Source organism: Girardinichthys multiradiatus, chromosome 2 (genome assembly GCF_021462225.1).
Source record: "Girardinichthys multiradiatus isolate DD_20200921_A chromosome 2, DD_fGirMul_XY1, whole genome shotgun sequence".
Taxonomy (NCBI): domain Eukaryota; kingdom Metazoa; phylum Chordata; class Actinopteri; order Cyprinodontiformes; family Goodeidae; genus Girardinichthys; species Girardinichthys multiradiatus.
In genome coordinates, this window is record NC_061795.1 from 40,476,807 (window position 1) to 40,503,592 (window position 26,786).

Consider the following 26,786-nt stretch of genomic DNA (forward strand, 5'->3'; position numbering starts at 1 on the left):
AACATCTAATTTATCTTCTAACAACCACTGCACTGATTTGACCAAAGGTTCCTTCACATTTAACACTCCTCTGAGACTGTAAGGTTAATGTTAATTACCATATTAATTAATGTGTTAATTGGTCCCAGGCCTCTTTTTTTTCTCCTAACAGCCCTCTTGTTCTGCATTGAGATGGCTGGGCTGTTTGCTGTGGAATAACTCAGGTTTATGTCTTCTAGAATAAAAACAAAACTCTTTCATAAGAGGATCGTTTAATGTAAAAAGGTATTTATGACTTAAAAACTCACTGCTAACAAAAAGCACTGTATTATGAATTGTCCCTAAATAGAACAGAGAAAAATAATTCACAAAATCCTCTGCTTCATATTAAATCCAACTCATAAACGCAAACAAAACCTTATGCAAACATTAGTTTTGACATCTAGTCGAACAAATAATGCCTTCCTCCTGAAACAGTTGCACAAATCTGACAACGATGAATAAACGGAACAGATTTCTGTGCAAAAAAAGATTGTTTTAAAGACTGTTTTAAATGTGTTAAGGTTGATGGCAAAAATGAGTCCATTCGTGCACGTTTTAAGGCTAAAATCTGATCCAAAGACAACCCAATTTTTGCTTATGCTGTCATTTTGATAACAATGTCTGAAACATTTCAACTTTAGTTGCTGTAAATGAATAAACTTATTAAAACAGTTTTCATGTGTAGCAGAAAAGGATACATCAGTTCTGTTCAGTTATCAGTTCGGTGTCTTTTGGGCAATCGCAGTCTCTCACTGCTGAGAAACTGTTCGATCTTAGAGATCTGTGCTCTCAAAGAAGACTGCTGGGTTTCCCTGACCTCGGAACCGGGGGGATCCCAGTCTGACTCACAAGCAGGAACTGAAGTCGGGCTTGGAGCTTTGCTACAGCTGGTTTGAAGAGAAATTAGAGTCACTTACAGTAGTAAATGTAATTGACAGTTTCTGTATTTACAGTGCCTTGGAAAAGCATGAATTATTCTTGAACGTCTTCCCATTTGTTATGTTCCAAACACAAACCTCCATGGGTTGTATTGGGATTGTAATTGATAGACCAACACAAAGTGGTGCATAATTGTGAAGTAGAATTAAAATGATACTTTACAAATAATTAATTGAAAAGCATGGCTAACATTTGCATTCAGTTCCTCTAAGTCAATACTTTGGATAACATTCAATTGCAATTACAGCAACACATCTTTGGACGTACGTCTCTAACAGGTTTGCACATATGGAGACGAAAATGTTTGCTCATTCTCATTTGGAAAATAGCTCAAGTTTATTCAGATTGGACTGAGAGTGTCTGTCAAGATCAGCTTTCAAGTCTTAAGTTTAAACTTTGACTGGGCCATTTTATCACATGAATATGCTCAATATAAATATTTCCATTGTCACTCTGGCTGACAGCACTCTTCTCCTTCTGAAAAAAAAAACTTGCCCCACAGCATGATGCTGCCACTACCATGTTTCACAGTGGGGATTTTATGTTCAGAGTAATGTGCAGTTTAGGTTTTCTGCCACACATAGCATTTTTTATGTAGGACAAGAATGGTGAGGGTACTTGTTGGGGATTGTAACAAATTATTTTAATTTCTATTATTTCCAATGGGAAAACATGTATCCTAATTCAAATTTTCTTGATGAAAACTCCCTGTTGGAATGGATTAAATGTGTCTTCAGAGGTTGCACTGTATTTACAAGTTATGAGATTTTGCACTAAGATTAGAGAAAATAATTTGCACTTGGATACAAATGCAATCAGATCTGAACTCTGTGGGAATAATTATGATCATTTATTCCTATTAGACTAATCAACTCTTTCATAAACATACTTACTCCGGGTTGTTCTGACAAGAGTCTCTGCTGCTTGTGTTAGAGGACGAGGTGACTGGAAAAAAACTCAGGGACAACGAAGGTCTCTGTGTAAAGAAGACAAAACAATAAACATTAATTAAACACCGTTTGGTGTCTTGTCCTCACATCGTGTCTATAAAACGATGAATAAAGTTTGATTCATTCTTAGAGGAATGCAATACTAACTCATAAATAGATGTGAATCAAGTAGCAAATGACATGTAACAGGATGCAACTCAGAGTAGCCAGGCTCAGACTGAACTCAGGCTGATGCTCCCAGCATTTAGAGTCTGCTTATAAAAAAAGGCCTTTGCTCGTCATGGTCATTTATTAAACTCTATTTCTCTGTTGACTGCCAGCACCTGGATTTTATCAAATCCAGAATGACAGAGCAGAGTTGGTGACAAAAGAGAATGAGAGTGAAAAAGAGGAAAACAGCATGAGGGCGGAAAGTGAGTGAGAGACAAATGATGAAGTGAGAGAGGAAGACGGAAAATGCAGCAGATAAAGATGGAGTAAGTGAGAAAGAAGAGGTACCCAAGGATCATTAGCTAGGTTTTCTTGCACAGGTCATTCGTTCTGTCTGTCTGGCTGTTTTAGAACGTCTATGAGGTCATTCAGGCTCTTTCACTCAACACCTGACTCAACAGGAGCCCCCGAAAAAAAGAGTCCTTGCAACGTAACTTTTTCTTATCATCGCAGCTCGTTTGGACATATATTTAATAACTTGCTCCTATATTTAGAGATTGGGAAAAGAAATTTCAAAAAGCCATTTTTAGGTCAACTCAAGCATAACTTTCCCTGCAGTAGAATTAGACAAAATGGAAAAGCTCAGAATATAAGAACTAAAAATGACCTTAAAGTATTTTACTTATTTCTAGTTCATATCTATTCTCCTCTTGGGCTCGCCATGCTTTTATGTAAAAACGGTGCACATTCCTTTTCTTTTCAACATCAAATTAATGTCATTCACTTAGACATGTACTTCTATAGCTTAAAATGAAAAATTACAATGATGAATTACAAACAGACAATGTTTGTTCTATGGCAACAACAGAACATAACATACAGTATTTAGTCATAATGTTTTAATTCACAAAAGGTTTAAATAAAGAAGCAGCTGGTGAAAAACAAAGTCCATCCCATTATTTGGCAGCTTCTGGAATCATTGTATGCAGTTCTAACTCCCAGCAGCCTTTATTTGAATGAGTTTATCAGTCTCACATTCCTGTGGAGGAATAGTCTTCACAAAGTTGTTTTGGTTTTACTGAGGTCAGCCGACACTCATCTCTTAACCGCTGTTCTAACGTGCCACCACAGCAATTCAATCAGGTTAAGTTCTGCTGCTGACCCAGTTTGGGCCAACCTTCAGCTGTCAGAAAGATTTAGGCTACTCTGCTATGCTGAAAAGTTCATTTTCAACTTAGTGACTGCAAATGGCCAAGTTCCTCCGGTTTATTTAAAAAATGTCCATATGAGCTTTACTGTACCATCGTGCTTGACCTTTGGTAGGAGGTATTTGCGTTGCCTTGTTTTGTTTGGTTTTCTCCAAATTGATGCTTTCCAAACATCAATTTGGTCTCATCTTTTAAGCAAGTTTTTTTTCCAATTGTCTTGTCATAAACTTTAAAATTTATCAAGCAAACTGAGACCTGCAGAATCTTGGATGGTGCTTTTGGGTTTTTGCCAACTTATCTAAACAGTACAATGTCTGACCTGCCTTTGAATTTACTGGTATGTTCACTCTGACTGACAACTATCCTAATTGTTTACCACTTGTGAAAAATCTTTATGTCGCTCAATGACTTCAGATTGTTGGGTCCCTTTTCTGATTGATAGCAACAATAGCCTCTCTGAGATCATTGCTGATGTCATTCCCTCCTCGGGATTTAACATACGTAACATGCTTTAGAGATGCTTAAACTGTTGAGGATGAGTTAATCAATGGATTTGTTTCGCAGCACATTGATGTCATTTATTTTAATATGCTGGACTTGGTTTTTCAAAGACTGATTCTGCATTCTGGCCTAATTATATTTAAAATGTTGACATGCTTGATCTCATTTTCCTCCCTTGCATCTTAGTTAATGCTTCTTTAATAACAACCGACCGTTTCTGCTGCTGCCTCTCTGCACGTCTCCTCTTTTACCTCCCGACTTTCCTTCTGTGGACTCGCCGGACAGGCTGCAGCGCCAGAAACACTTGTGGCACTGAATAAATCTGATGCTCTTGTGATGAGCAAAGGGACTGAAAATAATGAGGGAAGATGATGACAAGAATCCAATTAAGTTAGAAAGCGTCAATGTTACTAAGGGGTAAGACAAACGGAGTAGATGGACAATAACTTAAATTTGTTATTAAGACATACAACTACATTATTGCAGTAATGGGGCAATATAAAGGATGAAATGATTTCAACCATCACCTTTGCTGTGCTGGCTTTTGATGAACATGGGCATTGCGTTGTGGGTACGTCCTGCGGTATCTGGTCCAGACATATCAGTTTCCTGAAAAACCAGTGCTTCATGAAGGCCACAGCACCATAGATACTATACACGTTTCATTTTCTGCTAAATTAATATTTAATTCCTATGAAAAATTCAAACATTTTCTGCTTCTGGTGATTTATTATAAATTCTGGCTCTATATTGCTGATTTATATATATTAAAAAAACAATACTGTTGAAAATTCCAGAGTCATCCCTCGTGTCTTTATTCTTTCCAGCAGCTCAGACTTCCTTACACTCTTATTATGGTCTTGATCAATAGCTCTCCAGGCTCCTAAACATCTTTTTCTTTGTAATTATGTCTCATATTTTTTAAACTTTTATATACCATAGTGTTGTTTAGAAAAGCTTTGGACTTGAATTCTAAAATGTGTCTTTGCTTTTTTTAATCTTTTTATACCTGGTTTAACTGTTGCAGGACGGAGCCATCTGACTTTGATCCGGAGCTGAAGGTTTTTCTCTGAGCTGTCCCCCAGTCAAAAAGAGAACTAGAGGTATTTTTGCTCATTAGGGACAAATCAAAGCAAGCATTGGATCTCTTCTTCTGTGGAGCCTTCTGGTGCAGTTGCAAACAGTCAATCTCTGATGATTCATTGTTGTCATGACTCAGCAACACTGACAGCTTCAAATCGCCTCTGTTTTCGGATATTTCTTTATCTCCTACATCTTTCAGTGTGTTGGTGTTTGCGTGCTCCTGAATATTTCCAGTTGAAACATCTGGTAGAAGGATAGCCTCCATGGATACATCTCCTAAACTGAATGTCGATGAAGCTTTATGTGCAGTTTCACATGTGTTTACATTTGGCTGACTTTCCTTCTTCTTTTGAGCATCCTCTTCCCCATTAGCCACAGCAGATGTCAGCTGCACACTCACCTTTGCTGATATTTCCTGCGGTGGTTCTCTCACTAATTCAGACTCCTTAGTAACGTGTGCATCAGTATTTTCATCTGTCTGGATCACATTAGTGTTGACGTGTGAAGGATTACATCTTTCAGCTTCTGTCCGGTTTGTTTGGGACTCCTGGACGTTGTTGTTTTGCTGAAATTCCCCAGCAAACACTGCAGGGTTCGTCGTTGAAGTGCACGTACGCAACTGTTTTAGGATTATAGAACATTCAGCAGTAAAAGAACCGGATGACTCCCAGGGAGGGTTCTCATCTCCTGGAATCTGACAAGGTGGGATCGACTGATTGTTCATCAATGGCTCAGATTCAGGACATGAAGTCTGAACTGCTGCAGGTAAGTTGTGTAGCACACCTTCAGCACTGATGCTTTGGTGTTCATCAGAGGTGACTTTGTGTTCTTCTGTGCTGGCAGTAAATTCATTGTTTAGATTTCCGTCCTTCTCTGTGGTTTTCTCATAAACACATTCTGTGGAGTTTAGAGGTTCACAGACAGTTGACAGCAGCTCAGTATCCATGAAGTCACTGACCTGCACAGTGAGGCTCGCTTCAGTCATATCAGCAGTCATGAGAGCTGGTATCTGTGTTTCTGGAGTTCCTGATGCATGCTCTGCTGTCTGTCCTCTCTCTTTCACTCTATCTGTTACTTCTCCCTCTCCTCTATCTTTTGTTTCTGGGTTACTGGTCTTCTCTGTTGCTGACCCCTTGGTACCCCTGTGCACGTCTGTTCTTTCTGCCGTTTGAACCGGGATTGTCCTTTTTTCTCCAGCATTTCTTCTACGTTTCACATCTTCTTTTCTCTTCTGCTCCATATTGTTGGTGTCCTGTTGGTTATCCTCCCCTCCCTGATCTTTCTCGTTCGTCCCTCTGTTTTTCTCTTCATATGTTTCATAATCAAGTAATTCTGTAGATCTATTCACAGAACCACACCCAGGATTTGACATACTAACACAGGTAGATTTGCTCAGGTAACTCTCACCAAGTCCAATTAAATCAGACGTTTCAGCAGTTTTTTCAGAGTTATCAGGGCTTGTGAGAGATGAGATTTGTTTAATCATTTGTTGCTGATGATTTGACTTGTCTTGATCTAAGAAAGAAAGAAAAGTTATCAAATTGGAAGCAACAAATATCCTTATCTCCTGTTTATATTTAGTGGGCTGACCTCCACTTGCTCCAGTAGCAGTCAGCTTTGAAGCAGCTCCTGTGTCCTTCAGACAATCCAGGAATTTGGCCTGAGAGGAAACAGTGTGCTGCAGACTGTCGAGGTCAGGCAGCTCAGAGCTGCAGTTTGGGTCAATAGGGGTTTCCAGAGCTCTGAAGAACAGCTGAGTCGGAACAAGAGGACTCTGACCGTTCCCTTTCATCTGTGCAAGAAAAATAGTCACCAACTTAACAAGAAGAAACTGTTAAAACCTTTAAAACTATTTACCAAAACCGCCCTAAAAAGACAATCCCTTAACTGTCAACTTTAATTTAGGAATGTTGAAAAGCTGAGGTCAGCCTTGCAGATTAGATATATTGCAAAGCAAAGCATGAACTCACATACAGTGCCTCTCAAAAGTATACATACCCTTATAAAAGAGCAGTTTTGGCAAAACATTTAAAGCATAGTATGTAATTTCATAATATGTTTTCCAAATCATTTTGACAAATAATCCATACAATTTGAAACAAAACTGCAATAACCCGGTTGCAGAAGTGTGAGCACAAACCCTTAGGCTAATAATTTGTTGAACTACATTTTGAATTAAATTAAGATTTTATGTTCAGTTGCAGGAGTCTGTGAGCTTGCCATATCCTTAATTGTCAAACGTTGCCATCTCTACCCTGCAAAATTTCCCAAAATGTCCCCAAATCTATCAGCTAGTGAGGATGTCTCTTTTCGGGTGACACCACATATTTGTTAAAGTTCAATATTTTTTGTCACTCAATTCAGAAAGTGAAACTCATATAATATATATAATTATTACACATAGAATGAAATATTTTAAGACTTAGACAAGTAATTTTGATAATACTGGCTTATAGATAATGAAAACCGCAAATTCAAATATTACGAAAAAACCCCCCGGATATTTTAAACAGAAAAGTCAGGCTTCTGAAAAGTATGTTCATTTCTATGCACTCAATACATGGATGGGCCTCCTTTTGCCAAATTATTGCTTCGATGGGAGGTGGCATGGAGGTGATCAGACTGTGGTTCTGCTGAGGTGTTGATGGAAGAACAGGTTGCTTTAATAGCAGTCTTCAGGTCATATGCATTGTTGGTCCTGGTTTCTCTCATCTCTAGACCATTGATTACACCAACAATGACGAAATTATTTTGTTGACTCCCCTTTTTTTTCATGACGATGAAGAGACCATAACAAGCTAAACGTGGCTCTTTCACGACTAAAACATGACAAGATGTGTTACACCATGAGTTTATTCATTCAATGATGAACCGTCGTGGCCACGGCATGATCTAGAAAACATTTTGGTGGTCGAAAACCATGAAGGGATCCATGGACATTTTTTAAATAAAAAAAAGAAATAAACTCAACAGTACAGATACATTGTAATTTTGCCATTGCTCATTAAAGAAAGATCAGAAGGCTTAAGTACAGGGCGGCTGCCAGTCAGGTGGTTGATAAGCTATCAAAATGTATTTTTGTTTTACTTGTTTAAAAGTTTAGGCCATTCTATTTTCTTAGTATTTTGCCAAAATGATGTGTTTCAACACATTATAATGTTCATAATAAATATATACACATATGTGATAAAACTGACTAAAACTAAGATGGCTGCCGAAACCAACACTTCTTAACCCATATGTTCTCTGTGCGCCTCAGATCGGGCCAGGTTGCTGGCCAATTAAGCTTAGTAACGCTATGGTCATTGAACCAGCTTTTGGTACCTTTGGTAGTGTGGGCCGGTACAAAGTCCTGCTGGAAAATAAAAATAGCATCTAGGGTGAGGGTGGGTTAGGGTTCTGCTTGTCAGCGGAAGGAAGCATGAAGTGCTCTAAAGTTTCCAGGTAAATTATGCCCCTTTTCTACTGGCTCGATTTGGCCAGCCCGGAACAGCTCCGCAGGCTCTGCACGTCGTGTGTTGCATTTCCATAGACCCACTTTCGCTCCGCTAAAGGGAACACCTCCAGGAGGCGCGGCTTTAAAGCATCATGTGTCGTATTTGTTAGCTTGATTGGGGTTCTTCAATTCCAAGAAGATACAAACCGAAATCCTATGATTCCCCAGAAAAGCTTACACCTTGTCGTTGCTCCAAGGGGGGACTTTTCCGGATAACTGTGCGGACTCCATCATATGTTTCTCTCACTAGCGGCTGGCCGCGCCCACGGCCAATCAGTGAACAGCCGTTTGTTCACGTCACGTACAGTACCTCGGCCTCGCTTAGCCCTACTAAGAAGGAGGTACCAATAAAGTAGGTACCGGTACTGAAATAACAGTAATGGAAATGCTCGCGAAGTGAGCCGAGTGGAGCCGAGTGGAGCCAAATTGAGCCAGTGGAAAAAGGGCATTTATGTGGTGACGGTGAACTTCAGACAACACAGTGAAACAGTATCAGCAGGTGACATGGCACCCCAAATCATCACAGACGTCACACTGGACATCAAGCAACATGGATTCTGTGCCTCTTCACTCTTCCCTCAGATTCTAGGACCTTGATTTCTAAATAAAATGCAAACATTTCTTTCATACTAAAGCAGGACTTTGGACCACTGTGCAACAATCCCATTTCTTTTTCTCCTAAGCCCAGGTAAACACATCTGACGTCTCTGGTTTAGAAGTGGCTTGACATTAGGAATGCCACATTTGTAGCCTATGTGTTGGATTCATCTATGCATAGTGGCTCTTGATGCACTGACACCAACCTCCACCCCCCTTCTTATGAAGCTTCCCCAAATTCTTGAATGGATGTTCCTTGACAATTGCTAGTGCACCTTTCCCTGCCACACTTTCTTCCTTCCACCCAACTTTCTTTGAATACGCTTTAACTTTTTCACAATATTCGAACTTTCTGAGACACAGACGTTTGGGTTTTCATAACCTGTAAGCCATAATTATCAAAATGACACGTAACAAAGGCCTGAAATATTTCACTCTATGTGCGACGAATCTTTATGATATATAAGATTCACTTTCTGAAATGAGTGACAAGGGCAGCTATTTTAAGGATTCTAAAATATAACATATTTAAAGTTATTTTACAGTTCTTGGTTTACTACATAATTGCATGTGTTCATTCACTGTTTTGATGCATTCAGTGAGAATCTACATAAAATGTAAATAGTCACAAACATGAAGAAAAGCATTAAATGAGAAAGTGGTTCTAAAACTTTTGGCCAGTAGTATATCTTTGTAAATCAAATTTGTAATTACAATTTCATTTGGCGCCTATAAATTTAAAGATCTTGCAATACTTTACTTAATCTTTCACATTCTCAAATTTCACTTCCAGATCGTGGATGTTTATTAGAATCCTGTTTTAATCAGGTCACAGGTGAGACAACATCTGATGTCGCTCCAATAAAGATCCCTGTAAAGACGTAAGTAAAGAGCTTTTTATTACCTCCCGTTTTTCAGTTTGCTGTGCCTGACAGCTGACCTGCAAGGTCAGCTCTGAACATTTCTGCTGTAGGCCTTCATACGCCTCTTTTACAGTTTGAAGGTCTGACTGCTCACTCTTGATTTGATTCAGAATTGTTGCCTTCTGTTTGATCACAAAAAAGGAAACACATGATTGCAAAGTTCTTGCTTTGAAAAATAATGAGTCTTTGGCTTCACCAAATAGCAGTTGTGGTTTTACCTCTTTGTCCCAGCTCGTCTTGGAAGCAGCGTAGTTCTCTGTCAGTTCTGCCACTTTGTCTTCCATCGCCTTTCTATTCTCTAGCATCACTTCATGTTCTTGCTTAAGGGCCTGCCGTAAAATTAATTGCCCGTAGGATTTTAATGCAATACTAAATTTTTATGAGTTTATTTAAAGTGAACAGAAGGTTTAAAATGGGCCAAGAGAGAGAGAAAGAAATAAAGAGATGGGACTTCTTGCTAATACAAATCAGGTTTCTTGTGTCATTTTAATAATGATTTTAATAAATTAATGAGTGAGAGAATTAAAATGGAGGGAGGTAGAGTGGTACAGAGTAAAGAAAAGAGAACAATAAACTGCAAAGCTATAAATGGAGAAAAACATGCTATCATTCAGCAGCGGGGGGATTTTATTCACAAATGTACAGGTTGAGATATACAGCAGCATATTCAGCAAATTTATGAGATGGAACGGTGGTTTGCATTTATTTTTGTCTTTGTACAAGTGTTTTCATAGTAATTTAAACAGATCCTGAAGAATGTTTTCCTGGTGTACAACTAAAAAAAGGTGAAGGGTTTCCAAGTAGGAATTAACTTGTTTCAGTCCCTCAAAGTAAAAAAAACACACGCACAAATTGTTTTTAAAATGCAAAGCGAAGGAATAGGAAACGATTCCTAGATTTATTTTTTATGTTCAACAAATGTAATGAACTATTCACATCCAGGTAGAGACGTGTAAATAAATGTTAGTGAAAACACATAAATCAGCACAAACTGAAAAAGTCTGACCTGAAACATCACTGTTTGGCTCTCGAGCTCCTGTTCGATTCTTCTCACTGTCTGCGTCTGACTCAACAACAGCTGCTGATTGTGCTGCAGGGACCTCATCACCTTCTAAACACAGAGACACAAAACATGGCAACCAGCAGATACAGAGACCTAAATCAGAAAATCTCTGGGAAACATAAAACAGTGATTCCTACATTTAGATTGATTGTTTTTGTATGACCTCAACATATTCAGTGTTTTGTCTGTAAGTTATAAAATGTTCCAACTTTTGTGTTGTGTGAAACAACCTCTTAAAGTATTTAGGCATCAAAGTTCATAGATATCTATTGTTTTTCTCCTAAACATTCTTTATATGGAAATGGTCAAGCCTAAAAGTCAGTAAGCATAGTAGTTGTTGCTGGTGGTGACATGGAGGATGCCAAGGATGGCATCTAGTTCAAGAAAAAATGCCTTTTTCTTCTCCTAAATCACCACTTTGGTATTTTTTTTTACTTTGTTGTGCATTGTTCTACTATACAGCTGAATCCCACTGCCTGTTTTCACTCTAAGTTATTTGTGAGTGCTTACCAGCAGCTGGGATATATATCCACCTGACCATCGTCTCTGCTCCACATCTGACCGTGAGCCATTTCTCCCAACTATCTTGCTACACATGCTTGATTTTGGTTTTGGTTGGGTTTACCCACAAGACCTTGCGTCGTAGTCTGCTTGAAGCAGACCAAGACCAATGTTTTTAGACATAACCAAGTTCGCTTTTTCGATTAGCACCTGAGTTTGATAGCACATTCACACCTCCTAGAACAAACCTGACTGCACCTGTAGCCTATTTGACCACAATCTACATTTCCATGTAAGATGGCCTATCCAAAATGCCTCTGAGCTCAGAGTAGTCACCTTACCTCTGGAAACTTTAATATAGGACTTATAACCTGTACCATGAAACAAACATTGAATTTTACACAGTAGGGGAAATACTTGTTTTATCTCCTGCTGATATTCTTAGTTTGCTCCTGTGCAAAGAAAGAAACAGTCTCTAATTTCTATGGTAGTTTATTTGCGATGTTAAGAGTCAGAAACTCAACCACAACCCTTAAATATTACATTTTATAAAGGAGGCTGAGTGAAGTAAGTACTTGATGCCTTACAACCCTGTCAGAAATCTGGCTTTTCCAGAAAGGTATGTATCAATCATTCAATTACAATTAACTCTGAGCTGAACTCATTGCTGAATAAAGCACATCTATCCACAGAATCGGTTTCTTCCATTCCAGTCTCCCCACCACCATGGGAGAGACCAAAGAACTTTCAAGGATCATTAGTGATAAGACAGTTGCTATAAACCCCTCAGCAAGAAGCTTGGTGAGAAGGCAAAAGCTGTTAATGTGATTATTTAGAAACAGAAGAAATTTAAAATGACAATCATTCTGAACCTCAATGAAAACTCTTGTAGTTGAGTTAATACCCTGGAGGCAGTTAGTGTCACAGGATTAATGACTTTTTTTTATTCTCTTTTGATGTATTGGTTAAGGTCGAACTTGGGACTTTAGTAACTGTTTCTCTTTGTAGGTCCTGTTTTAATTTGGAAGTCTTGCTCTTTTGTGAACAGTGCTTTATGTACTTCCTGTTACTACTGTTCTAAGTTTCTTTTTCACCCTTTATGTTAGTATTTTAAGTCATTCTTGTGCAGTTATGACATACCAACATTACAATGTCGCTGTATTCCACAAAGGTTTAACCCCGAATGCTACAAAAATCTTTGTGTTAATAAATGAATTCAAGTGTACAAGATAAAACAGGAAATATTTTATTTATACCATCTTATAAGAAATTTGATTCTCCGCATTTCTTCATTTGAATTCTTAAAATATTTTCTACTAAAAACAGTAAAACGTTTGTCATATTTATTCTGTCTTACCTTCTTTTCTGCTCGTTCAGCAACATTCTCCTGTCTGAGTTTCTTGTTTATTTCAGTCTCCTAAAAAACAAAACATAAATTAGCCCTAACATTCTAATAAAATGACTTTATCAAGTTTGTGTCTGATTATGGTGGAACAAAGACACCGTTTAGGGATTTATTTAAAATCACAGTTTTACTGATGACCATTTTACCATGTTGAGTTTTTGTTGCAGTTCTTGTACGGGCTGTTCCCTCCTTAAAGGACTCTGGGTCTTTTCACGTCTGACTGATTTCATCTTTTCCTTTATGAGCTTGTTACTGACTTCCTCCAACTCCTGAAAAAGTAACAGATTACATTTTTTCAGCCATAAATGCATTTGTATTAGGTGTACTATTTCCGTTTTGTCTTCATTAAAAGACACACCTGGCCTGGTTCCTTTGTGTTTATTAATTTTTTTTCCTGGGAGGAGTCATTCTGTGTACTCTTCTTGTTTTTCTTTCACATAGAAAGTACTCCTGGACCACTGCTCCTTGTACGTTTTTGTGTCTTCTATGACCACTCAACCCCCAGTCGGTTGCAGTAGATGACCCCTCTACTTAGCCTGGTTCTGCTAGAGGTTTCTTCCTATTTAAAAGTTGTCACTCCATCCCACAGAGGCCACATGGTTGCTCAGGATGAGTGTTTGTTGCAAACTCAACATCTCGAAGTAATCAGCTTGGCTACTATAGGAAAATAACTTATACCATGATTTTTGTTTTAGGCATGCTAGATCATATAGCTCTACTGAGTTTGAATGGACTTTAATATTATAATAGGTATTCTAATTATAATAAAGATTAAACTAGACTATCTGTAATCTTTTTCGAATCTGGTTGTATGTTTTAATTAGATGTCATTTGACTGATCTGAGTTGAATCTGAACCAAACTGCGCCTTTTTGTTTTGTAAATGCCTCTCAATGACATTTACTGTGAACTGATGAATAAATTAAACTAATTTAAAGAATCTTTTGTAATGTAGTTGGGTTGTAAAAATAAAATGAGCAGTAAATATACACTTAAATATTTACCTTCTTGTCGCCATACCTTCTTATGTGAAAGAACGATTTCTTCTTGTTTTTGACAGGCGGATGTCAGCTTGCTATTTATCTTCATGGCCTCATCAACTTCAGGAAAAATACATATTAGATCATCATCAAACGTGACTGCATGACACAAGCATGCACTCTGACAACACTGACGTAGGACTAGAAGAGAGAACATACTAAGAAGCACATAGGTTACCATTTACACAAAGAGAAGTACATTATCTTTTCCCAGATCATAAAGTGCCTTGTGGGCTTTTATGTGTATTAAAGTCAGGAAATATATCATGAAATATGAATATGAAATATAAATCTAAAATGTCTAATACAAGGGGACATAACTTGTCAAAACCAACTAACACAAAGATATACCAAATAAACATGAGCAGAGAAGGATTGTTAATGGGCAGGAAACTGATGTGATGGATCAGTCTTATCTGGTTTCTGCAGAGAGAAAATTCTTTCTTGGCCTACGTGTGTTAAACATTGCTCCCAAACAGAGGGAATTTTTCCCAGGTTATCAAAATATGCCCAAAGGAGCATTTAAACAAACCTGACAATGACCTCTGCTTATAACCTAAATTGTAAAATAATGATGTAGATTAAGTGTAAAGGATGAAGAGTCAGAAAACTAGTATGAAAATTAATGTGCTGTTGGAATACCACATGAGCCAAATAAAACTAAATCTTCTGGATGTACTTTCGACATCTCTGTGCCTTGTTTTCCGCACTTTTAACAGCCCAAAATATAATTGCAACATTGAGTTCAGTTGTGGCTCAGATTTAGGTCTGATTGCCTCAAGCTAACTTAGCTTGCATTTTACAACCTAGTAAGAAAATGCCACCAGCTGTCATTTTCATGGAAGAATAAAAAAGGTTTATTTCCATCTTTAATGTCTATGATGTTTTCCCTCCAAATCTTCAACAACAAGAATGCTCCAGGATATAATAAAATTAGGAAGGCCTTTTTAGAATGAAAATTGAAATGTGTTCAGTATGGGTTACAATAGCCCCTTTTCCAACAAAAGCCTTAGGATTTGAAGCCCCAGCATTTGTTTTACCCGGGTAATAGAAATCACAGGAAATCTCGTACTATCTTTTTCCATTGCCAAGGAACATTTATTTAAATCAGCCTAATGACGTGGAGAAGTTGTGAAGAAAACTGCAATACACCTTCATTCCAGCAGATGGCATTACTCCTTTACTCCATTTAAAAGGGAATAAATATTTTTTCTATTTGAACTGATAAATAATAGAAGATGAGCGGCTTTAAAGTTATATAATTTACTAATTCCTTCCACTATTCTTTAAGTTGCACTGGATCCATGAGCAGGAAAAATTAAATTAATATTATACATACAATTTTTTGCCCAACCTGCATCTGGCCAGAGTTGTTGCTTTACAACTACATGAATTATTTACAACTGCTACTAAACACTGATTAACACACTTATTTTTATTTTATTATCATCAGGTAAACTCATATCAGATAACTACAGAGCATGTTTTTAGTTAAAGTTGTATTTATTAGAACAAAAAACTGATAATCAGTCCAGAATTACAGCGAATTAATGTCAGTCAGTCAGTCATTTTCTACCGCTTATTCCATAGTGGGTCGCGGGGAAGCTGGTGCCTATCTCCAGCAGTCTATGGGAGAGAGGCGGGGTACACCCTGGACAGGTCACCAGTCCATCACAGGGCAGCGAATTAATGCCTTGACTGTCCAATCATAAGCAAATATTTATATGAATAAAAGATGTGAAGACACAATGATCAAGAGGAACGCTGGGGAAACTGGATCCAAACCTGAAACTGTGGTCTCTCCTCCTGCAGAGCCGTCTGCATAAAATTATGAAAAATTTAAAATATTAAAGAGTTTTCCACTAAGTTAGGTTTACATGAAAAGACAATCTTAGGGAAATGTGTATTTTTTACGTACATGGAAAATTTGAAGTGCTCTGATCATCAGCACGGCATTAAAACAAGTGTCTTACGGAACTGTGGCAAAATAGTTTATAGTTAAGTCCAACAAGAACTTAAAATATCACAGATTTCCGGTGAAAAATATTCCGTTTTATTTTCTGGTACTTGCAATCATTCACCACATACCTACAAATATAGGATCATTCATGATGAAATGACTGCACAGATGAAGTTTTGAGGTGTACTTTCCCGCTTAAAAACATCTTAAAACTACTTTTTGTGACAAATTAATGATATAAAAATTATACATTTCTGTAGTAACCTCTGCCAATACTGGAGCTGTATACATGTATACAGTACATATGCCTTGCCGCACACAGCTCCGCCCCTTTAACAAATCTCAGGGAAAGTTGAAAAGACCATCTCAAGAGTAGGACCATTTACCCATGAAAATAAAGCCCTAGGAAAGGGAAACTACTTGGGTAAATCTATATTGAAACGCGACCTGGGCTTTACAAACCCTGGGGCTTCTCAAAAGCTGAGGGCTTTCTATAGGCAATGGAAAAGAAGCTTTAGGCTCACCTGAAATCTTCCACATAATGCCCAGTGGCTTATTATTAAAGATTTTGGGTAGTTTGGGGTAAATCCAAAGGTTCAATAATAAAATGTCCGGATATAAGATGTTCCATAAGAATATTAAAACTCGTCTGTATCTATTTTCAGCCAGTTATCGGTTACCATTCTTCTCCAGTTTGTCATGAGCCTGCTTGACCATGGCACACTGTTTGGAAAGGGCGCTGAATCTTTTCTCCACCTCTGCCAGCTGGTTCAGGTGATTGTCCTTTGTCCGAGTTTGCAGGGCTAGCTTCTGTTCCTGTGGAGGACCCACAGTTAAAATTAACCAGAGGGAATATAGAGCCTTCTCCGAGGCCAAAGAATTATGAACATCTATCTCGTTTCTGCACATTGTTTATCTCAGAAATGGATCTGACCAAATTAACCACCAACTACAATGGTGATTGAGATGTTTTTTATTAATTTTTACTCTGATTTTTATTCATCCTTTATTTGTTTTATTTGGACTCCTTTTAGGGCTTAGGAATTTTGTTTTTTGAGAATTCCTACATCTACAACTGACATGTCCTCATTGCAAATATACATGTGCCTTTCACAGGGGTCGCACATATCTTATTATCTAAATGCCATACTATTACAGACTTAAATTAGCTAAGTCCATTCTCGCCAAACTTTTAAAGTATAAAAACAAAAGTTCACAATTAATTCAGTGCAGATATTTCTATTCATGTCAGAACGAATGATGGACAAATAGATCCTTGGTAAGGGATCTATTTGTCCATCGGATGTGCCTCGGTTTTAACAAACAGCTTAGTATGTTTTCAGGATAGAAACAAACAAAAAATGTCTGAAACTTTTTTTTTACTTTATTCAACAGTGAACAAAGAATGGTAACATTTTCTGAAAATAGACAGATTTTATTGACCCGTTCTAGTAATTTTCAAAAAGTGGCCATTGTAGAACTGATGATTTGGTTTGATTTGATCAATTACTAAAGTCATTTCACAACCATAAAGCTTATTGAAAATAATCAATGTTGTTTAGGGATTTCTGAATAAGACTGTGCTGATATCTGGTAACAAAAAATGCGTTACAAAATTATATAGACAACACAGTGTACAAGCTGTACCTGAATGCAACTGGTTGGGAACATCTCTCGACAAAATGACAATTCTCAACCAGTACTGGTGACTGGTCCCATGATCGTCGACACTATTAGCAGCTGATGTTGGACTTTAGCCTTTTATTCACCACCGTGTCAGTAATGTACATTCGGTCTGACTTCGTTTCAGGTGAGTGAGCAAGTTCAACACAGAATAAGCTATGTACATAACCACTGTTGTAAACTGCTGGCATAAAGCTGTGGTTCGGTCCATCGCTCAGATGGATGGATGGATGGATGGACAACTGTATATACTTTTATGATCATTTCATTTGTTAAAATGTTTTGTAAGTTGCTGTTTTTACCCACTGATGCGCTTTAGATTCTTCTACACTGTATGAAAAGCACTCAGAGATAAACCCTGAGTGTAAAACGAGTTTTTTAAGGCAGCCCTGAAAATCTGAGGAAAAATTGGGCTCTATTCTGTCAGATACAGAATACAACAGAAGAACGAGCTGTCAAATATTTAAGATGGCCCTTGTTTAATGGAGCTAGTGCTTAAGTGTTTCAGAGCCATGAAAGAATCAACTCTGCTCATGCTTCGGAGCACTTTATTGCTCTTCAAACTGCCATTATAGTTTGATCGCCTGTATCAAGCTGAGTTTATTTTTTTTCGCCTTTCTCATTTTACCTCCCTTCACTTTCATCCCTCTCCAATCACCCAGCTCTCCTGAACTCCCTCTGAGTTAGCTGCCGAGAAGTTTAAAATTGCGCAAGTTCCAGTTATAAAATATTTTAATAGAGATATTTTCTCTGCTGTGATGGCAGTTCAAAGAGTCACACACTCCCTGTCTGTTGCTCGTGATGAGCACTTCCATCTAAACCAGCGCCTCCTTAGCACCAGTCCCTCATCTTCCTCGTTTAATTCTCCTCCCTCCCAACAATCACCTGTCAACAGTCTGTATAGATGGAGGATCTCTCCTTACCAGCTCCCTTGATTTCTTCTCCAAGTTGTATTTCAGCAACTGTGTAAAAGCAGAAGAGAAGGGATTAAACCACACTTAGATTTTTTTCACTATAAAGTAAGGATGATACATTTCTGCAGAATAATTTTCAGAGCAACACTTTGAAGTATGAATGACTTTTTTCAACGGGAAGAAGAAAAGATTAGCGGTCCTTAAAATGCTTCAGTGAAAAATATTCCCAAGTCCCTAATAAAGATGCATTCAGTCTTAAGTTTATTAATTTGCAGAAGACAAAACAAACAAAATTGTTCCTTGTTTGCATTCAGAGGTTTGACTGATGACTGTCAAATAAGATTGCATGAGACTTCAAATAACTCACTAAGCCTTAAAAAATATCTAGTTTTATTCTTTCTCACTGTGTGGTTTGGCTAAGGCCTTAAAGAGGACATATCATGCAAAATACACTTTTTTAGCCCTTAAATACATTTTGTTGTGTACCTTGAGTCTGTAAGAGTGCATAAATGTTGAGTGTAGTTTCTCCAGGTGCTTTGTACATATCTTTATATTCCATTGTCAATATTCTGTCATATTTTTCAGTCCGTTCCTTATTACGTATTTTGAACTGCTACGTCATAGTATTTGCTAAAGAACAGCTAAATAAGGTCAAGGATTTCCAGCTCACCAATTTTGCGTATCTGCCAGTATGCTGATGTTACTAGCAAGTCTAAATGTACGGTTGTTGGGTGTATTAACCCACACAGTTCATTAAACCTTCCCCCAGCATCAGAACCTCTTAGTTTTCATGGAGGTGTCCCCATATCAGTAGGGAAATTACTATTTCCCCACTTCAAGGATGAGTGCCTTCAGCAACCTATGCCAGTATCAAGAATGATTTGCTAAAAGACTTCATTTGATGAAGCGTTTCTTCTGTCTATGGAAACGATGGACACAGCAAAGTGGTAAGATGCAAATAATGCTAAAATGACAAAAAAAACCTTTATTTTAGACATGAATTTATTGTGTTTTAATGACATGCTGGCCATTGTTTTGATAGCAGAAGCATCAAGCCTTCTGCTTATTTTAGTGCTGTGTGCTGCTTTTAACTCCTTGAAGAAAGAACCGGACTGTGTGTGTTGAATATTATTATTACATAAACCATTTTGGAATGTTTTTGCCTTGTTTCTGCGCTGCTAGATAATTGTATCTGTTATCAAACTTCTGTTATCAAAAATGGCCGAACGGGTTAAACTTGAGCGCTCTTTGACCTGGAGGGTTGCGGGGCATGAAGTGCCTCAGTAGCATTTAAAGAGACGGCACTAAAACGAGTTGGTCTGAGAAGCAGAACAGGGGTAAAAGAGGAGCCAAAGCATTGCAGTTCCACTTTATACAGACCACAACTAAATGATTTAATTGTTAAAAGAAAGGATTTAAAAGCAGGATATGTCCCCTTTAAAGAAGCATCAGGAGTGCGTTTTTCCCCACACACGCTTCACGCTCATGTCAAAGTTAATGACGAAACGAGAGTTACAGGTGGGATGGCGGATCAAAACCCTGCAGTTCACAGGAGCCTTAAATGATGACCTGGTGCACTGGTGTATAAACAAGGCTTTAGAGTCTAAAGATGGTAAACTTTAAATTGATGCCGGGCTGCAGGCAAGGTCTTTAATGATTCAGTTTAACAAATGAACACATTCAGATGTTGAAAGAGGTAGAATCTGTCAGACCAAATCAAAAATATTTGCAAACCACTAAATATTATGTGTATTTTATGTTGTCAACCTAAAACAGATCTTTAGCTTTTAAACCGGGGCACATAAAATGGACTAATTCATCTAAGTAGCATAAAAAGACCTAATAAATATATTTTTGTGTTTGTGTTCTACTGATGTTTTTATATGTTTTGACTTTGTTTGTACCAGTCTAAAGAATCTCTGTATGAAAGCCATCCAGGCCAACTAAAGGTGTGAAGCCGATCACTGGACCAGACCAGAGGTATGAATGAGCCCTAAAAAACATTAACTTTATTCCTATACTGCCATGAAAGAGGTCAAATTTACTATTAATTACATTTAAATGACAGTATAACTATATTAAAGTTCAGAAAACAATCTACTGTCCTTAAAAATATACCTACATCAAATATTGTGTGTAACACTATCATGTACGATTAGAATGAATTTAATCTCTTTTAAACATAAATATGTCAGTGTCGTTTTGTTTTAGATTTTACTGTAATTGAAATAAAACGAATGTTGAATAATTTAGAGTAAACTGAAACATTCACACATGTGAAAATGTTTTAAATTAAAGAAACGTATCAGACCCAAGACACAATAATGAACTTAATTTGAGCCAAACACCCCCTACATTGTCTCCCAGATAGAATATCAAAAACCGTCTCTATTGTCTCTGTAACAAAGCTGGGTTGTTAAAGCGCAGCCGGCCGTGTGGATGGTCGTTTATCACCTCAGTGTTGTCAAGCCTGTAGACAAACTGCCCTCGAGTCAGACCTTTGTCCTTGACTCTGATCAAGCATAACTTTATTATCTACTTGTCCAGTTGAGCGGCTAAATATGAAAATATTTTATTCTATTGTAAAAAAAAAAAAAAGGGCAAAACTGGAAAATTGAGGCCTCAGCTTTTAGAAGGAAAACAGAGAAAATAGGAGACTGGATGTTGAACTTCTCAATACCTGTAATGACTTCAGCTCTTCCTTTAAATTGTTAATCTCCTTGTCCTTTAACTCTGCACTGACCTGGTATTTCCCCTGAAATGTGATATTATTATTGTGAGTGTCAAAAACAGCAATAAATACCAAAGTCCCTCCAAGGGCCAAGACTGTGCGCCTGACACAAGTGAATTTACTACTCCACTTCAGCATTAGCTAAATGAAATGTACTTTTCTCCCAAAATGTTTCAGGGAGAAAAAAAAGCGTGTCATACCTTCTCCCCCTCCATGTGTTGTAATCTGACTTGAAACTACAAGGAGAAAGAACAATTTAGTGGGTTTTTGAGCTGTTATAGTGATTAAAAAGTTTTGTACAGATTTAAAAACAAAACACACCGTCTTCTTCACAGTGCTGAGTGATTCAGTGTGCTGTTTTGCCATGGTTTCTATTTGAAGTTGAAGGGATTCCTGTTGCACAAAGATAACAAGACTGAGACTCGGTTTACTTGTCATTCATAAATTACATAACATTTAAGACGTAGAACTGAGCTCATTCTTAAAGCGAAGTGAGCAGAGAGGAACTTTGTTAATTGAGGCAGTACCTTCTCCCACTCCAGCTCCTGTTTCTCCAGCACAAGCTTACTGATTTCATCCTCAAACCTTGTCTGTGCATCCTAAAATGTCAAAAACAATCATTTTATTACATCATTATTTACAGGCCTCTAACTACTTGATTTAAGGGTTAGTTTTTCCTGGACAACTTCAAGATATGACTATATGTACAGTCCTGGAAGGCCGTTTGAAGTGCGTATACTTTGCTACATAACACAGACAATCTGAAGCTGGCACAATGCACATTTATCACGTTATTTATTATCTATGGCACTGCTATACATTAATACTTAAAAATAAATGTTAAAATATCAGAGCGGGGGGGGGGGGGGGGGGGGGGGGGGTGACACCGAAGCAAAAAAATAACTTATTCAATTCTCACACACAGTAGCACACTCATTATCTCAATACACGTATATAAGAGGAGCGCACATATTTCATACAAGTGACAAGCGTTGATGTATTACAAAATGCATTTCAGACATAAAACCTTTTTAGATGTGCCAACAAGTATGACAAGTTAGGAGATAGTGGGACAGCTTCGTGAACGAAGACCTCATTTAATCTCAGGCAGGCTGAACAGTTTCTAGTTGAAAGGTTAGATTTAAGTGATGATTTTGGACCTAAACAGGCCTGACCTACATTGTCTTTATTTAGGCTGTATTTGGACAAAACATATGAGCTAAACAAAGTATTGTAATCGCAATGTTCAGTACTAGCATTGCAACTACTTGTTTTCCTATTATTGTAGAGTCCCAATGTGAGGAGTGACTGTTTTTATATTTTGCAGCCCCTGACGTTGGATTCTTGTATCAGTAATAACCAATATACAATGCCAGTGAAAACTTAAGATGCACTCATCACAGGCATGAACGCTATATTAATTTTACGTTTTAAATATGCATTAGGATCAGTCCTTTTTTTTTTTTTTAGGAGGATCAAACAAGAAGCAGCTTTGGCTAATCCATGAATACACACAAACAGACCATTTCTACTGCACCTTATACTTAAAAGCTGGATATTAATATAATATTCATGCCCCCAGCAAGTGTATGTACACTTTTCAATGCTTCTGTAGATTATCTCAAAAGGAAACACCTACTCAATTAGATCACTGTTTAGTTAATTTAAATGGGATTAAGGCTCAGTGACTGCAGACAAAGCATAAAATAAATATATGTTTTCTCTCCCATTCTTTGAGCTAATAACTCTCTGGAGTTGAGCCACAACTCCAAACTGCTTTACGTTTCCCTGGTTCAGTCCACTGCGTCGTTTTGTGGAAGCACCATGTGAGAGAGGAGCATTAAAGGGAGGTTATATTTGTGGAAAGCCATCCCTATCCTCCCTCTTCCCTCTGAGAAGGCAGGTAAAAATCAATTGCTCTCTATATCTGCGGTACTTTTTATGAGCATGTGGGAGCTGGTTGGCTCTGTGAATTTATTTTATAAGTGTGGCACTGCATTAAAAACAATAGGAAGGTACAGAATATAAAGCTGTTATTTTTTTGGGCTGGGGAATAATTAAAGTGAAAGCATTTAAAAAATAAGACTCTGAAAACAAAGTGAAAGGTTTTGTTAGCCTTTAGAATCCTAAAAAATCAAAATATGACCTTTTAAATAATTTTATTTTCCTAAACTATATAATTCATTTTAATTGAATTTACTCCATTTGTTTAGCTTCTATTCAAACAAAAATCTTAAGAGTACCTGACACAAACTGTACACAAATCATCACTTTCCATCTACATCATTATCTGCATTATAAATCTTTTTTGTTATTTAATTGCCGTTATGAATGGTTGCTTTTTATTGGGCAATAAACCAGGAAACGTTTGTGTATATTTGTTGGTGGGCATAAAAATGTACTGAATTCGAAGTTTAGTTGTAAGAAATTGCAAAGTTTATCCTTAAGTTTCCAGGAATATACATCATAGCATTGTCTTCATTTGAATCCCACTTTTGTAAAAATATTCCAAAACAATTTCTTGTTGTCACAAACTATCACCGTTGAAACCAACTCCACCATAATTGTTTTCACATTCGGAGTAGTGAGAGAGCAGTGAGTTGCACTGTATCTCAAAAACCTCCCTGGAATTTGACCTGCTCAGGAATGTCCGACAGCGTTGGGACACCCTCTTGATTCTTGACCCCTCCACCCTGAACAACAACACTACAAACTGTTATTTAGCCTGAGGACAATAAGATGCAATCATGTTTTTGGTCAAGTTAACAGGACAATAACAATAAAATCCAAATGGCAACAAATGACCAACATCTCATTTTTGCTCCTTTAAGCTTTAAGTACTGTCATCTTAAAAGTGCTTGCCAAACATAGCAAATCTTTTCTATTCTTAGTTGTCAAGGGCTAAAAGGCTTATGTGACCCCAATCCCGTTTTGAAATGTATGAAACCCGACTGGGCTCTGCTTAGATAGCCGGAAGCAAAAGCTTTAAGAATGATATGAGCCCGGTTTCCCAAATATCTTAATCTAAACTCACTGTTCTTTGGGCCAGCAGCACACCATTGGTGTTGCACTCCTACTCAGTGAATAAGCAATTATTTAAAACTGTACACCCAAAAAGACTGAAAGATTCCTTTACACATGCATTTTATTTCCTCCTAAGCAAGTGACATATTACTTCATAGAGGTGGGGAATTAGTTGAGAATTTTAATCTTATAAATAAAAGAAACAGCACAAAGAGGAATGTTGTCGCTTTGCTGCGGTTACATAAGACGTCTTAGCATGAATCATCAGACTTGTCGCAGAGTGAAAAACTTGTTGACCAAAGTGATTTAAAATATTTTTCATAGTTGGTAAATAAAGGCTACAATGTCTACATTACCCTTCGAATGTGCAGCTCCTCTACAATCTCCTGAAGATGAGTTTTAAACTCCAACAGCTGTAGTAAGATGGGTGCTCCACCTTCTGTTTGACTTTGAGAGCTGGGTGGAAAGAGCTCCTGCTCCATTGCAGGGTTTTCAAACTTCATCAGAAAAATAAATATGGTTTTTATGTCAGAAATATTCCCCAAAAATGATGCAAAATAAAACTGGTAAACTTTTAGATATGAAAAATAGATCAAATATGATAAGGCTGTGAAATTGTTTTAGATTTTTTAGACATTTCTTCTTTTTCCCTCCCCTTGACCGCTGTTTTATTAAAACACACACTATACAAAATACTGTCAGCATCAAGCACAAGACATGTACTGAAAAGCAGTAAAAAGGTGGACCAAACTGAAAGAAAAGCTTTTAAAGACTATCATAAAGTCTAAATCTTCTAGTTAAGACATCAAAGTTTAAAATTAAAAACTTGGGAGAGATTTAAACATTATGCACAGAACTGTACACAGAAACAGATTCCAGAGAATAAACATCATAAAATAATGTTTATCTTAGTAAAGATTACAAAGACAAGTAATTCTTCTTATTGACATTTAAAAAGCAATACAATGCTGATTACAAAGGGTATTTGTCTGGTTCCTGTACTGTGAAAGTTGTGACTTACAGCAGAGAAGGGGGGGACTGTCTCAGAATCTGTTTTAGGATCCACTGAGTCGCTTCAGGGCAGGAAAAGGTCCCACTGGCCCACTTTCTGCCTGTTAACTGAGATTAAAAAACATTTTGTTGAAAAAGGTTAATAGAATGGGCATTTTAACGCAGTAGCAGTCTCCTTTTTTAACTCACTAGTTTATAATTACTTCCTCATCTGCAATTTTTACTGCTAAATGATTTTTGTGGGAATAACAGCGTGAAACATTACTGCCTCATAATGCTCATCGGTCACTATAATCTAACATAATGTCTTTGAAATGACCATTAAAGGCTTTCTTTCTTTGTTTTACACCACTTCCACTGCAGCGAGGAGATAACATCATGATATGCCATCTAGGCTAAAATGAACCTGCCCACTGATACTAATAGGGGTCAGAGTAATAACACAGAATAGACAAATTGCACTGTCAATGCTTTTTAAATTATCTAGGTTATTCAATTTAACCTGTGCATTGTCCTCTGCAACTACTTCCATCACCTGAACATGAGCAAAACATGAGTGACATAAACACACACTTTTCATACACACAAACACACACCAAGTAGAAAATAATACTGTTTAAGTGGGAGGTCTCCACTTGCCACTGATTTCTTAATAGAACAGACCTTTTTTCCCCTCACATTTAACCTGTGCCGGTCAATCAATCATGCTGCAGAATTAAATGATCCCTGATAGAACTGGCTACTGTCATAAAAAGACACTGTGACCCTAGGCGAAGGAGTGACTTTGAAAGGGTTGGTGTGGTGTATCGGTTGTGCACAGCGTGCACATGAATGTGAGTTTGTTAGTGTGACCAGTCGAGTAGGAAACAATGTCTTTATTTGCTTTTTCTGGGATTCACTTGAGCAGGTATTAACCAATATCACCAAGCCACAAAGACAAAATACGTTCCAGCCATTAAACTGGAACATTTTTACAAAGCAACATAATGTCTAAAACAAACCTTCAAATGACTTTGGTTACCAACTCCTCAGTGTTGCAGGGAGATAAAGAACAGAGGCTTTGATACTGTAATGCGTGAAATCAGACCACAAAAAAACAATAATCCAATAATGCAATACTGATCTACTTTATTTCTTCAAAAATTATGAAATGGATAATCATATATTATTATTTGTAATTCTTCAAAAAACTATTTTGAGTAAAGGTCTAAAGACTTTTTCACATCAGATATTAAGGTAATAGAAATGCCAGCATTTCTATAAAAAGAAATAAGATCAAAATGTTAATATTTAAAACAAAAATGCAAATATTAACATTTAAATATTAGAAAACCACAGTACCATAGCTTATTTAAAAGGTTCCTTGTTGATCAGACAAAATAGCTGAAAACAGTAAAATAATTGACATTTTGTCTGAGCTACTATCCTGATAAAACATCAACAGTAAAGAAATAGTTAGCTGTCAGCGAGTCTTTGACGGCCGTCTCTTGACTGATAATTATGCAGCTGACTGTGTCATTCCATAGAAACAGCTTTTTATTATGTATTTTGGGCTGCAGTTGTGAAAACCTCCGAGGATAATTCAAA

At 37.3% G+C, this 26,786-nt stretch overlaps 1 protein-coding gene across 6 annotated transcripts; it reads right to left on the reverse strand.

Annotated features, from left to right (window-relative positions):
- Positions 1 to 240: 240 nt before the first annotated feature.
- Positions 241 to 26,246, reverse strand: LOC124857816 (coiled-coil domain-containing protein 73-like). 6 transcript variants are annotated; one of them, XM_047349308.1, is made up of 22 exons: positions 26,201 to 26,244; positions 25,210 to 25,307; positions 24,545 to 24,685; positions 21,692 to 21,763; positions 21,486 to 21,557; positions 21,365 to 21,400; positions 21,114 to 21,188; positions 18,443 to 18,481; positions 16,517 to 16,652; positions 13,857 to 13,936; positions 12,984 to 13,106; positions 12,790 to 12,849; positions 10,875 to 10,979; positions 10,087 to 10,197; positions 9,850 to 9,990; positions 6,443 to 6,644; positions 4,779 to 6,367; positions 4,297 to 4,378; positions 3,982 to 4,118; positions 1,854 to 1,936; positions 720 to 908; positions 241 to 523 (listed from the first exon to the last, which is right to left on the reverse strand). In XM_047349308.1, the coding sequence occupies exons 3-21, from the start codon at positions 24,668 to 24,670 to the stop codon at positions 731 to 733; spliced, it is 3,447 nt and encodes a 1,148-aa protein (XP_047205264.1). In that variant the 5' UTR covers positions 24,671 to 24,685; positions 25,210 to 25,307; positions 26,201 to 26,244; the 3' UTR covers positions 241 to 523; positions 720 to 730. The 6 variants fall into 6 exon arrangements, with proteins under 6 accessions (XP_047205264.1, XP_047205272.1, XP_047205253.1 ...); XM_047349316.1 differs by having other exon boundaries at positions 241 to 908; positions 16,517 to 16,646; XM_047349297.1 differs by having other exon boundaries at positions 241 to 908.
- Between the last annotated feature and the right edge of the window lie 540 nt (positions 26,247 to 26,786).

Excerpts from the sequence above, each read along its gene's own strand:
- LOC124857816 (XM_047349308.1), bottom strand. The coding sequence starts at position 24,670 with ATGGAGCAGGAGCTCTTTCCACCCAGCTCTCAAAGTCAAACAGAAGGT. Across the intron at positions 21,401-21,485 it reads TCAGCACTGTGAAGAAGACG|TTTCAAGTCAGATTACAACA; the intron begins GTGTGTTTTGTT and ends TTCTCCTTGTAG. Across the intron at positions 18,482-21,113 it reads AAGAGCTGAAGTCATTACAG|TTGCTGAAATACAACTTGGA; the intron begins GTATTGAGAAGT and ends GCTTTTACACAG.